This window comes from Molothrus ater, chromosome 19 (assembly GCF_012460135.2).
Source record: "Molothrus ater isolate BHLD 08-10-18 breed brown headed cowbird chromosome 19, BPBGC_Mater_1.1, whole genome shotgun sequence".
Classification (NCBI taxonomy): domain Eukaryota; kingdom Metazoa; phylum Chordata; class Aves; order Passeriformes; family Icteridae; genus Molothrus; species Molothrus ater.
The window spans coordinates 8,829,539-8,842,214 of NC_050496.2; the positions used below are offsets into that span (position 1 = coordinate 8,829,539).

General features: G+C 44.3%; 1 protein-coding gene across 2 annotated transcripts in view; it reads left to right on the forward strand.

Moving 5' to 3' along the window:
* Positions 1–12,676, forward strand: part of RHBDL3 (rhomboid like 3) — a 61,187-nt gene that overhangs the window by 41,336 nt on the left and 7,175 nt on the right. For both annotated transcript variants that reach the window (XM_054516857.1, XM_036394500.1), the window contains 4 exons: positions 3,148–3,372; positions 4,440–4,588; positions 8,859–8,971; positions 11,088–11,188. In XM_054516857.1, the coding sequence (XP_054372832.1) occupies positions 3,148–3,372; positions 4,440–4,588; positions 8,859–8,971; positions 11,088–11,188 (588 nt within the window). The remainder of the gene's footprint in view (positions 1–3,147; positions 3,373–4,439; positions 4,589–8,858; positions 8,972–11,087; positions 11,189–12,676) is intronic.

Here is a 12,676-nt window from a genome sequence, read left to right on the forward strand (position 1 = left end):
TCTGAGGAACAAAATAGACTTCTCATCAAGAATTGGTGAGAGCAGCAATACTGATTTAATCCTCTGCCTCTCCTCATGCCCATCTCCTCCTAGCTTGATCCAAAGACCATGTGAGTAGGGCCAGGATTGCTGTGTTTGCTTGAGCCCTGGCAGTCAGCTGTGCTGTTTCTTTGGAGATCATCTCCTCTTGGTGCTGTGGGCAATGCATGCAGGTGGGGACCAGCAGGATGCCTCCTTCCTGAGAGGTCTGATTTTAACAAGGGCTCAGTACATACACTCATCCACATCTTGAGGGATTGTGGGGGCTTTTCAGCACATCTGACACACTCCTGACACTGTGTCCCTGCCTTATTGGGGTGTAAAACCATGCCAAGACTGCAGCATGTAGAGGGAACTTGGACCTTCTCTCCATATCCTTTGCTCTAAAGAGGGTCTGGCAAATGTTTTCCTGTCCCTTCCATGTTAGCTTCTGTGTGGGCTGTGAAATGTCCTGTGATTTATCTTCGTCTCTGGAAAAAGGAAGGCAGAGCTTTCTGCTGAACAGTAGTCCAGTTTCCCATCCTCACGAGAGCCAGTGGAGGCTTTGGTCATCTGAACTGTGACTTACCGTGATCCTGCAATATTTTGCTCGTAAATCTAAGAAGACCTTTCCCTGTTTTGTTTTTAGTATATTGAGGAACATCTTCAGAAATGTCATGGTGATGAATTTGCAGTGCCCTGGCTGTTTTCTGGGCTCCATGGGCAGCACAAGCATTATTGCAGAGAGGACACTGGACTGATGGGGCTGTGCTGAGTTCAGATGACTGAACTGAGCCAGTTCCTTGTAACAGTAACAAACGAGTTCAGGGTGCCTCCTTAGGATCCTCTGCTCAACAGATGCAAAGAAATCTTTGATATGATCCTAACCACGGACAGAGCAGCCTTTGGAGTTTCCTGCCCATCTCCCTTGGCAATCTCTGCACTGATGAGGTGATCATCTGCTGAGGGTGGCCAGCACTTCTTGATGCTGAAATGATGATTTTCCTTGACTCTGGAAATTATTATCTTTTCCACTGAAGTGCTGCAACAGGGAAAAGCACTGAGTGTTTTGTGGTAGGCAGGAAATCCCATTTATCACTGTAATTGGAATAAGCAGATCAGCAGCTCCAGTCAACTGTCTGGCGTCTTCAGGCAATTTTATAGTTTCAGTCTGAATTTATTCCTGTCCATAAGAGGGGCAAAGCCAGAGAGAAAAGAATGAACTTTGTAAGAGAGCACATGCAGAACATCTCTAAAAGGCTGTTCTGAACTAACCTGGAATTAAGCTTTCTTCTGTGGACACAGAGAGGTCATTAAGTGGCTAAAAGTATCTTCGAAACAGAGGTACATCTCTTACCTAGCAAAAGGCATTTCACACATGCTAAGGAAAGCCTTGTACCTGTTGGATGTTTCTCTATGAAAATATTATCCTTCAGTATGAACAGGCTTTCTTAATGCAACAGAGGACCACAACAATTTTTCCCCCCTCATCTTCCCCAGTTTTAGATACAGGCCTTTGGATGATAGACATGAGAAGACTGAGAGAGAGACCTTGTGAACATTTTTTTTCCTTCTTTGTTTTTCTGCTTTTTTTACAAGAAATGTTCTTTTTTTAAAGTGTTTTCTAAATCAACAAAGGAAAGAGAGAGCAAAGGAGAAATACCACAATGGGGAGAGTTGTTAGGGTAAAACATCTTCTCGCTGAAACAACTCAAAGAGAACAACAACAACAAATTTTTCTTCAGTTTAAAAAAAAGTATAAGAACATCAACTGATGGTCAGTGCTCCTCTGTGTTGGAGGGACAGGCTACAAATGAATGCTAAGGAGGGATGGGCAGAGCAGGTCGCAGTGCCATCACCTCAGATGGCCCCTTGCCTTCCTCCAGTGATTAACAGGAGGTGGCTCCCTGCAGTGATTACTGTATTTAAGCAGCTTGGTCCAGCTTGGAGCAATTCCCTGACTGCCTGGGCACTGAGAACACAAGCTCTGGGCTTTGCTGGCTTTGGGATATCAGCTGAAACCAGCATGATCCAAGACAACTGCTGCTGAGTGTCTTCTCTCCCTTGGTTCTGGGAGGCTGGATGTGCTGGTGGTTTGAGAGCAGTTAGCAGCTCTGTCAGAAGAAGGACCAGGCTGTCATGTTTGCTTTGCTGCCTGTTACAGTGGAAGGTCCCCCTGCTGCAGCCTGTGTGCACAGTGAGCCTTTGGAGCTCCCTGCCAAAGATTCAGCCAGTACAGACAGTGGCTCTAATGCAGCAGGTTTGTTTGACATCAGGGCTAATTAACAATTATACAAATCTTGGAGCAAGCTCTTTCAGACCTGGTTTGTTCCTCCACCCCCAGAAGGCTAAGCATAAAATTCCATCTGCCTAATTTGCAAATGCAATTGCTTTAATTATGCATCCAAACTGGTAAAGTGTATACTCAGAAAGATAGCTAAATCTATGCATGTAAGGTGATAATGCATATACAAATTAGCTGTAAGCCTGTGCCATCTCAGAGCCTGCCCCCACTGAGGATAATTTATAAAAGAAGCCTTGTAAAGACTTGCAGGCTTACAGGAGCTAAGACAGCTTGTACAGGCGATTAATTTGTTGTTTGTTGCTGTTGCTCAGGCAGTTTTGTTTTACACAAAGAGATCATTTTCTTTGCCCAGAGCTAACTCCTGCCCCAAGGGTTAGATGTGCTGTGAAAAAGCCTGCTGCTACATTTTTGAGAAATTTCCTGCCCTGAGACTGCAGGGAAGTTTGATAGAGCAGGAGGAGCAGAGGAAAGGAGGGCACAGGAATATGGATTGTGATAACTGATGGTGAAGAAAGTGCATGGAAGGCTGGAGAATGGGCCATAGAGCTCAGCCAGGTGCATCAGCAGCCTCCACTCTGCCTTGCCAGATTTCTGCCCTGACCTCATTTGTTGACATCATAATGGTAGACTGTGGTACTCGTTTTCCTTGCACCCCAAGTTTTCAGTGCACCCTGTCATTGTCCCAAGACTTGGTTCCTAAAGCTCAGCCTGGTGGTGCTTTCCTGCCTGCCTGGATCTGGTGCTGCCAAACTGGCACTATTCTCCCTGATGACTGTGCCAGGCCTTGCTTTGTACTCACGGTTTCTTCTGTTCCCTTTTACCAGATGAGCAACAAAAGGTCGAACAGTTTCCGCCAGGCCATCCTGCAGGGGAACAGGAGGCTGTGCAGCAAGGCCCTGCTGGAGGAGACGGGGCTGAGCCTCTCGCAGAGGCTGATCCGGCACGTGGCCTACGAGACCCTCCCGCGGGAGATCGACCGCAAGTGGTACTATGACAGCTACACCTGCTGCCCCCCGCCCTGGTTCATGATCACCATCACCATTGTGGAGGCAAGTACCTCCCTGGGAGCCTCCCCACACTGCCAGAGGCTCTGCTGGGACACAGTCAGGGTTGGACAGGTGGAGCCATGATATTTTCTGAAAAATCCTTTCCTGAGGATTTTTTCTCCTGAGAAGCTGAGAGGCCTCAGGAATAAAATGTAAATAATGATTATCTGCTGCTATAGAATACAACAAGTAAATCAGTAATTAGTCTCATGTGGTTGTTTCTAATTAATAGCCAATCACAGTCCAGCTGTCCCGACTGTCTCGGTCAGTCACAAGCCTTCGTTATCATTCTTTTTCTATTCCTAGCTAGCCTTCTGCTGAAATCCTTTCTTCTGTTCTTTTAATATAGTTTTAGTATAATATATATCATAAAATAATAAATCAAGCCTTCTGAAACATGGAGTCAACATTTTCGTCTCTTCCCTCATCCTAAGACCCCTGCAAACACCACCACAGAGAGGGACTTGTTCAGACCTGGACAAGGACAGACATGAAGCTGGTGGCATTTTGGTTGCCTGTTGGAGTGTGTTTAAGTGGACACTGTGATCCTGTCACTGGAACAATCTGTTTATGGGACTACACAGTTTGGGAAATGAGAGCAAAACTGTTTGAGGTGTGAAAACAGGACAGTTCTAGAGAAATGGATCAGTCAATGGAATTAGAAATTTCTGTACAGCTACCTCTGTTCTGTGAGTGGAGAGAAAAAGGAGGGGAGAGAACCTCTGGGTTAAATATTCTGACCTGCTCATGTGTTGCAAATGAGATCTTTGCACATTTGCTGAGTAATGTGCTCAAGTAAATACAGAGTAGGATATGACACTGATAGTAGGGTGCTGACTGGGAGCAGGTTCCTCTGACTCAGGGGCTGGTGTGTTACAAATACAGTTACATGTGTTCAATACAGTTAAATGTGTTGCAGGTTCCTCAAAACAGGGAATTTCATGCTGTGTGAAGCTGTCAAATGGGAGAAAAGTTCTTTATATATTACTTTTTCTCCATTATTTTAGCTAAAAGGTACTTGTTGGTGAGAAAAGGCATTTGGTAACCAATGAATCTCTCTGCTCTTCTAGGTTGCCTTTTTTCTTTACAATGGAGTGGTCTTAGACAGATTTGTGCTGCAAGTCAGCCACCCCTTGTACCTGAAGAATGCATTACTGTACCATCCCCAGCTTCGGGCCCAGGCTTGGAGGTACCTAACCTACATATTCATGCATGCAGGGTGAGTACTTACAACAGTTCAGGTTCCCCAGAGTGATAGAGGAAGTGACAGAATCAGCTCAGAATTAAATTTTAAAAGCTCAATTATAAATTGTGTGTAAAAATCTGAAGATGTTGTGGGCTGGTGGGCAATGAAGTGCAAACCTTCACAGCTCTCTGAAGGGACGAGGCAATAAAAGGAACTTAACAGATGCTGCTCTTCTCCCCAGCAGTGTTGGGACCACACTTTATTCTTACTGTGCACTTCCTAAAACCAGGTCAAAGCCCAGTGTTCCACTAAAGGAGCTGTGCAGGTGGTAGGACAAGTCTGAAAAGATGCTGGACTGGTATTTAAAAATACAGGATATTGGAAAAGTCAGTTAAATTCCTGTGCCTGGGCCCTGTCATCACTCAGTCCCTTCTGTAGGGACTGAGCTAATGCCTAGAAAGCTGTGTCAAGCCTGAACTCCCATTTTGTACACACTGGGCAAACTGAGTATTCCTGAAGAGTTGACAGTCTCGAGTGACCAGATGGACACAGAATGGTGTCCATGCAAAATGAAGGTGCACAATAAAATGAATCCTCCTTCATCCCATGGGAGGTATGTAGCAGACTTAGGAAGAATATACAAGGTGTGGGGATTCTAACTTTGTTCTTCTCAGCTGTGCTAGTCCTCACAAAATTTAAATAGACTTAATTGTGTGATGTTTGTGATGCCATGGTGATGAGCAAGTGTCACTGGAAAGTTCATCCCTGTACAAAACATTCTACCCCCTCTGAGCAGTTTCTCAGATTATTATCTTCACACATTCCTGGCAGATAATTGCAATTTTCTTTAATTCTGTCATTGAAAAATGACAGCAGCAAGCCTTTCAGCAGTAGTGTAGAGTTTGAAACTGCATAAGGACTCTTTGTTCTTAAATAGAAAGCCTATATTTCCATCAGTCAATGTTCTTCTATGAAAGGCCAGAAAGATCAAGAGATGTGCCTTTTTTCCACATCTCTGATGGAAGACATGCTGATGTCTCTTCCCTGCCATGGAATAACTTCCTTGGTGTGTAATTACCCTGGAGCACAAAATGTGCCCCAGATCCCTGGATAAAAACAGACTCCACCCAAGGGAAGAGTAGGGAAAAGGTTTTAGAAGAAACTTTGAATGTGACAGCCTCTCTCCTCTGCATGCTGAATCCCTCCAAAGAGCCCATATTACATAGACTTCATCCTGCACGTGGGGACTGCTGGGCTTAGACATGAGGCTAAGGTTACATGAAATGCGAAGTGGAAATTTCCATCACTGAAAATATGGGGAAAACTGGGCTTGTAAAAGAAAGAAACACTCGATTTTAACTAATGTTAGTTAATTTGTATTTGGGCTTTCTTTTGATGGTGGTGGTGTTTTACCATATTGCTTCTATAACTACAGATTGCTCTAGGATACATTGGAGGAGAAACACCTGCACAAGGACAATTTCCCAGCATTAAATGCCTTTCTGTGGCATGCTTTCCTAACCTGTGCCAGGTCACCCTTGTAGCAGGCAGTTCCCTGGCATTCTTCACACTCACTGGCCAAAAAATCCCACAGGTTTATTTCACCTCTGGCTGACTCAGAGTGGAACAGTGGAAGGTGGTGAGCAGGGGACTCGTCATGATGGATTCCAACTCCTTTAGCTCCACAGCCTTTAAAACAGTGGAGAGTCCCACTGGAACAATAAACCTTGTGATTTATCTGCAGTATCTGGAGTTAAGCTAAATGTTCCTTTATTTCTAACTTCTCTGTATTAAGCTCTTTCTTGTGAGGAAAACAGATAAATCTTGGAAAGGTAATATTGTCTTTTAGTGGACGCCCATCATTCTCCTCTCATTTTCGAATGAGAGGATAACACAATGCCATGGGTCTATTGTTACCCTGCTTCCAGCTGAGACTTTTAAATGGTAATGTGGACTGCTCCTTAATTTAGTGCACTCAGTCTTTTTTTGAAGAGCAAGTGGCAGCCGGAAGGTGTTTGAGAAGGCAGCAGTTGCTAAGGCTTGGCTGGCTGTGCCTCTAGAAAGATTCCAAAAATGTACAGGCTGTGTGTTGGTTCTGATGGAGGGAGCTTTGTCAAGGGCTGAAAAGGCAAAGTTGTAAATTCTGCCCTTCTGTTTTCATGGAAAGCAGACGTTGATAATCTGAAGCCCACACATTTGTATCACTGCCATAACTAATGACTTGCATTGATGCTCAGTCCCATTTGTTTGGTCCCAGGGAAGGAGAAAGTCCTTAATAAATCAATGAAATTGTCATTTCAAGAATGACACATTCAGCACTGGCAAAGGGTAATTATATTTTATGGGTACTTATTGACTCTGGTGCCTTCAAAGCTCTTAGCATGATGTGGAAGAGAAGTGAATGGGATTGCTCCTGGGAAGTCTTTTAAGAACAGCTGTGAATCAGAGCAGTCACTTCAGAGTCCAGGATAAACTTTGCTGAACTCTTACAAAAGCTTTCTTTGAAAAATAAGACCCAGTGCTTTGTGTGGAAATGTCAGGTGCCACCTCATGATGTTGACTGTGTGCCAGCCAAAGCCTCTTCCCTCCCCTCTGTGAAAGGGCACTTGGATGTTTGGACTCATCTCAGTGATCTCATTTTGACCTTTGTTGGTTGTTCCTAATTTAATTCCCAGCGTTCTGTGAGCATGTGGGATCAGAGTGAGTGCTAACCATGCCCAGTGGCTTCAAAGGGCTTGAGGAAGGTAATGTAAGAACTCAGTTACAGGAGCAGGTTCCCATGATGAAAAATTGCAGTCCTGAGTGTATTGTGCAGGAGGGAAATTCATCTTTGGAGAGAAATTCAATGGAAATAAACTTATTAAGATATCAGGAGAGGATTGTTCTCTGCAGTATCATTTCTAGCACTTTTTTTGCAGTCCAACTTTAAATTCTCATTTATGAGACTGTTCTGTCATTACTGAATCTCACCATCAGTGTTTTTCTCTGCTGTGTATGGGAAATTGCTATGGTAACATGAAAAAGATCAAAACAGTGGAAATGCATATAACTTAATCCAAAGTTTGCTAGTGCCTGCCTGTGAGCAACCCTTTTCTTGTATAAAATAGGATGTATATTTCCAAGACATTAGGTACTTTGCTCTCTTTTCCCCAAAAATGCTGGCCTCCTGCATTAAGGGTACCACTGTGTCATTTAGGTCCATCTGTTTTGTAAGCAGGTTCTCTTCATACAAAAAGCAGGATACCCTTGGCTCCAGTGGGATGTCATCATTCAGTAGGACCTAGTCCTGTGAGCCCAGGGTAAATCTCAGACACTAGCAGAGTGTTGAGGATCCTGCTCAGGGCTTGGTGCTGGTGTTACCTCACTGGAAGACCCTACAGATGAATGTCTGTACAGAGCTTTGAAAAGTGGCAGGTCAGGTTTGTTAAGTAATATTGATTGAAGCAACAGAGAACTTGAATTGAAGCTGTTGATTCAGCTCAGGGGAGATCTGCTGCACTGGAGTCTCTACCCAATATACACATCTGAGCTGTCACTCTGCCTGCAGGCTGCAAGTGGTCCTGCACTGTGTGGTAGTGGGGCTTGCTGCAAGAGTTCTCTCAGCCCAGCTTTTTCCTGTGTGTTCAACAGGAGTTTTGGAGTTTTGCTATTGGCTGTAATGGGAACAAGGGTGGGTGAAGAGCGAGCATCAGTGAGTACACCTGGGCACCTCAGCAGAGATCAAAATGCCCTCTGCTTCCCATTCTGACCATTGAAGTAGGCACAGCAGAAAAGGGTGAGGGTGAGACACCCATGCTGTAAAGCAGCATTACAGCACCAGGAATTGGCAGTTCTCCTGGAACTTCTACATTCACCTCATTCTTAACAACCATTCCCCATCATGGCAGTGTGGTGTGTGCAGGGAAAAGTGGAATCATTAGGAGGGGAGAAGAAAGGAGCAGGTCAAATTTCTGGCTTCTGTTCCAGGCTCTGCTGCCATCTTGCTGCTTTTTTTTTTTTTTTTTGACAAGTCATTTAACTTTTTCAAGCAAAGGAAAAGGGAAAAAAAGTCTGACTAAGAACCAAACATTGTACGAGGTTTTTAGCTGAAAGGACCTGCATGGATATGGAAAAGATAAAAGCAGCAAGGAGGGAAGAAACTCTGGGTCTGATTTTTTCTGGAATCACTGTTTTTCCCAGTGTTAGTCTACTTATGTGAATTGGGTGCTATTTGATTTTCTTTCCAAAATATCTGTGTCTCAGTGGTAGAGAAAGGAGATGAAGAATTGGAAAAGAGGACAACTGTTGTTTTTCCTTGCTGCAGGATAGAACACCTTGGGCTCAATGTTGTCCTTCAGCTCTTGGTTGGGGTTCCTCTGGAAATGGTGCACGGAGCTGCGAGGATCAGTTTTGTGTACGTTGCAGGAGTTGTGGCAGGTAGGTGACTCCTCTGCATGCCCCAGGTGGAGGAGCAGTGAAAATGGTCTGTGCTGGCTTTTGAGTTGGAGAAATGTTTTGTGATATTTGGGATTAGGAGAGGAACATTCACTGATCTTCTGTGCATTGAAATCCTTTGCAGGGCTGGACACAGAAAGTATGGTACAGCTTGACATCTATTTCTATGTAGCCATAGACTCTGTGTTTAGGAGACCTGCTAAAAATGCACCAACTGCCTGTTATTTTAAAATAGCCTTGCTTTAGATGGTCTTCCTGAATATGGAGTCATGCTGGTCCTGTGGCAGTTCTTCCTCCTTTTATCCTGTCTGTCACCTTTCTACAGCCTAAGTAAGCAAGAAGTATTTGGTTGTAGATTGTGAGCAGTGCACAGAAATCTGGAAAATTAATTTCATCATTAAGCCATGGGGTCTGATTGATTTTTAGTTTGCGCTGAATTGCTTTTATTTATGTTTGGAATTTCCAGCAGTTTGGAGGTGATGGAAGCTGTCAATAGATCAAAATCTAGTTAAAGCAGAAGAAGGGTGTGAAAACAACCAAGAACTTTACAGTGGAACTCAGTGATTGACTGCCTTTATTCAAGATTTATAGTGTTTGTTTGGTTTTTTCCAGCCATATAATTACTTTTTCCATAATAAGCAGATAAACCCTTTGCAGAATAGGCTGCATTGGGTACTAATAAATCCTGCATTCCAGGAGACAGTCTGTGGAAAGAATAATTGGACTAGGACACAGGATGAGGCATGGTACAAACATCAATGATATTTAATGCAGAGAAAGGAGTTAGCAGAGCAGCTCCACTGTCCCCTGGCTGTTATTTTAACAAACACTAACAAAAGTGGTGCCCAATGTGCAACTTCCCAGACATAGCTTTTCTACACAGAAACACCTACCAAACCCCAGGGCTTCACTGATATCTTAGCCAGCTACGAAACATCCTTTATTCTTTGTCACGTGCCAGGAGAGAGGAAAATTCATGCTGAGGCAATATAAAGATAACTCAGCTGCTAAATAATCAGGGATAGACAAAATGTAGTAAAATGTAAAATGTAGTTAGACCACTACTTTTATGGTTCTTTCTCATTTGTCTGGCTTTACTAAGAAGACACATTAAGAATGGAAATTGAGGCGCTCAGTGCAGTGTCTGAGGACTTAACTGCAAGTTCTTATTACTCCTTCCTTTATTTCTCATTAACTTTTTCCTTAATGGCGGTGTTTAAGAGCTGAGAAGTCTCAGGGCCATACAAGGAAGGAGGGAGCTATCAGCAGAGTTGGCTGGGAGAAGCTCAGCACTTTCTTGACCTGGAATCAGTTGGGCAATTAGCAAAGAAGTTCATTAGATTCTGTGCTACCAAGGACTCTCTCAAGATTTGCCAATATGTCTTTTTCCCATTCCCAATCATCACAAAGATCTTCATTATCCCTTCCTTGTGACAGCAAATCTGCCTTTCCCTCTATCACTTAAATTATTCTTAAAGTCAGCAATGAAAGGAGCTTTGAGCAGATCCAAGCCTCCAAGAGGGATAAGAAGAAGCAATGTCTGTGTTTGGCTGTATTGTTATTAGTGGTGCCTTTATGTACTTGACCTGTCATTTTGCTGTCATGTGCCTACTGCCTCCATCCAGGTTATTTTTGACTAGTTTTACTCTGAAGTTTTACAGGTAATAGACTGTGCTTTGATCAGAGGTCTGTGCTAAGTTACAAGTCCCTAGCTCCTTCTCCCTGTGCTAATATTTTTCTTGCCGACATGGGAGCTACTTCTTTTTATCTTCAGGTGAGAAACAAACACAGACATTTGTCTGTCTCCTGCTCCCTTGTTCCTTCAATCAGGGAATAAATGCCTTTTTGCAGGACAAGTTTAAAGACACATTGCTGCCTTGCTTGGCTGCTTTTAAAGTAGGTGCAGAGGAATCAATCAGTCACTGCCTTGACAGGACTGAGTTGGCTTCCTGAGTCAATCAGTTTCCTCCTCCTCCTCCTCTTTCTATATTCCTGACCTGCAGCAATTAGCACAAACAGGCCATAGCAGGGACGTAGGGTAGGAGAGGGTGTGTTTATTTGGTGGGCAATTGTCACAAAGCCTTGTTGTTTCCCCCAGGGTCCCTGGCAGTGTCAGTGGCTGACATGAGGGCGCCGGTGGTGGGCTCCTCTGGAGGTGTGTATGCTCTTGTCTCTGCTCACCTGGCCAATATTGTGATGGTGAGTACCAGAGTGACTGTCTGACCTCAGAGTGAGCCACGTCTGGTGGCCCAAAGGGGCTGGAAGTAAGGCCTGACCCAGCTGTTGGTCATTCAGAGCTTGCCCCAGCTAAGAGTCTTGTCTCAGTGGTGTGGTTCTGGAATGGAAATATTACCTTGCACTTGGTGGCTTGGTACCCTGATAGCTGACAGTTTGCCAGGACAACCTAAAGGTGTTGGTAATCCACGATTTATCAGTGTTCTCCAGGCTGTCAACTCTCCATGCAATGGCTGACAAATGTTTGAAAAGCAGACTGGCTCTGCAGAAGTGGCAGACCTGTTCCTGTCTGGATGTGCTATGTAATTTTAGTGACTATCTAAGGAAATTTAGCATTCAGTGGATTCATGTGCAGAATATTCCTTATCTCCATTTGTAAAACCCAGACTGAAGATGAACCCTGGGTGATCTAATGATGCATCTCTGCTGTTTCACCTCATGAAATACTTTACAAAGGTGAGCAAATACCAGCATTGTCATTCTTCTAAGGTTGGAAACGGGAGTTTATCCCCATCCCTCAGCTGGGTGGTGGCAAAGCCCAGCACAGCTGCCTTGGGAACTCCTCAGCTGACACTGGGCAAAAAAGGCTTTGCTGATAGAAGATTCATGTGTGTCCTGTACCAGCAATATCAGAGCAGAATAACCATAAAAATGAGGATAATGCTCCTCCTCTGGGTCTGAGTGGGAAGATAATGTGAGGTGGCTGCAGTAGAGACAGCAGATCTGTTCTATGGGTGCTGGAAGATGTGTGTGTGTGGTGGTGGTGGAGCCAAGCCTAAAAGAAAACCTTCTACTTGATGCTTGTGTGCAGTAAAGTCAGCAGGCTCCAGCTGTGACCCACAGTGGTGCTGCTCCAGACAGCTTGGTAACAGCTGGGAAGTGTGAGATATCCTGAGCAGAATTGGTCTGCTTCACCCTCTTCAAGCTTTTCAGAGCATGAATGAGCTGAGGCTGCTGTCCAAATGAGAGAGTTGAGTGGCTGGCAGAGAGGTCAGGAGTGGAGGAGAGGGGCTACCCCTATAGCACAGGGTTTCTGCTGGGGAATTGCACCTCTACATTCAGTTCTGAAAAGAACTGAAAAGTGTGATTTGTGTTCCCTGCCACTGTGCCAAGGGAAACAGGAGGGAGCTTCCTGTGTCTCTCAGTGTGGTAACACAGACACAGGGTTTTTAACACCACAATTCACAGGGTTAGAAGGGGACATTGGAGGAAATTTTAGTGTGCTTTAGAGGAACAGGCTCTTCCAGAGGCATGTGGAGAGTCTTCAGCAGTCACCTTCCCTGAGTTCTTGGAACATCACAAAGTGATCTGTCATTTCACTTCTCATTGGCCTCTGCCAAATCTATTTAGTGACTGCTACCTTAGCATCTTTATTTCTCCATTATCCACTGCCTCTCTTCTCATCTGAAATTATTTTTGCTGCCTTTCCAGTTCTGGTGGAGGGATGTTTTT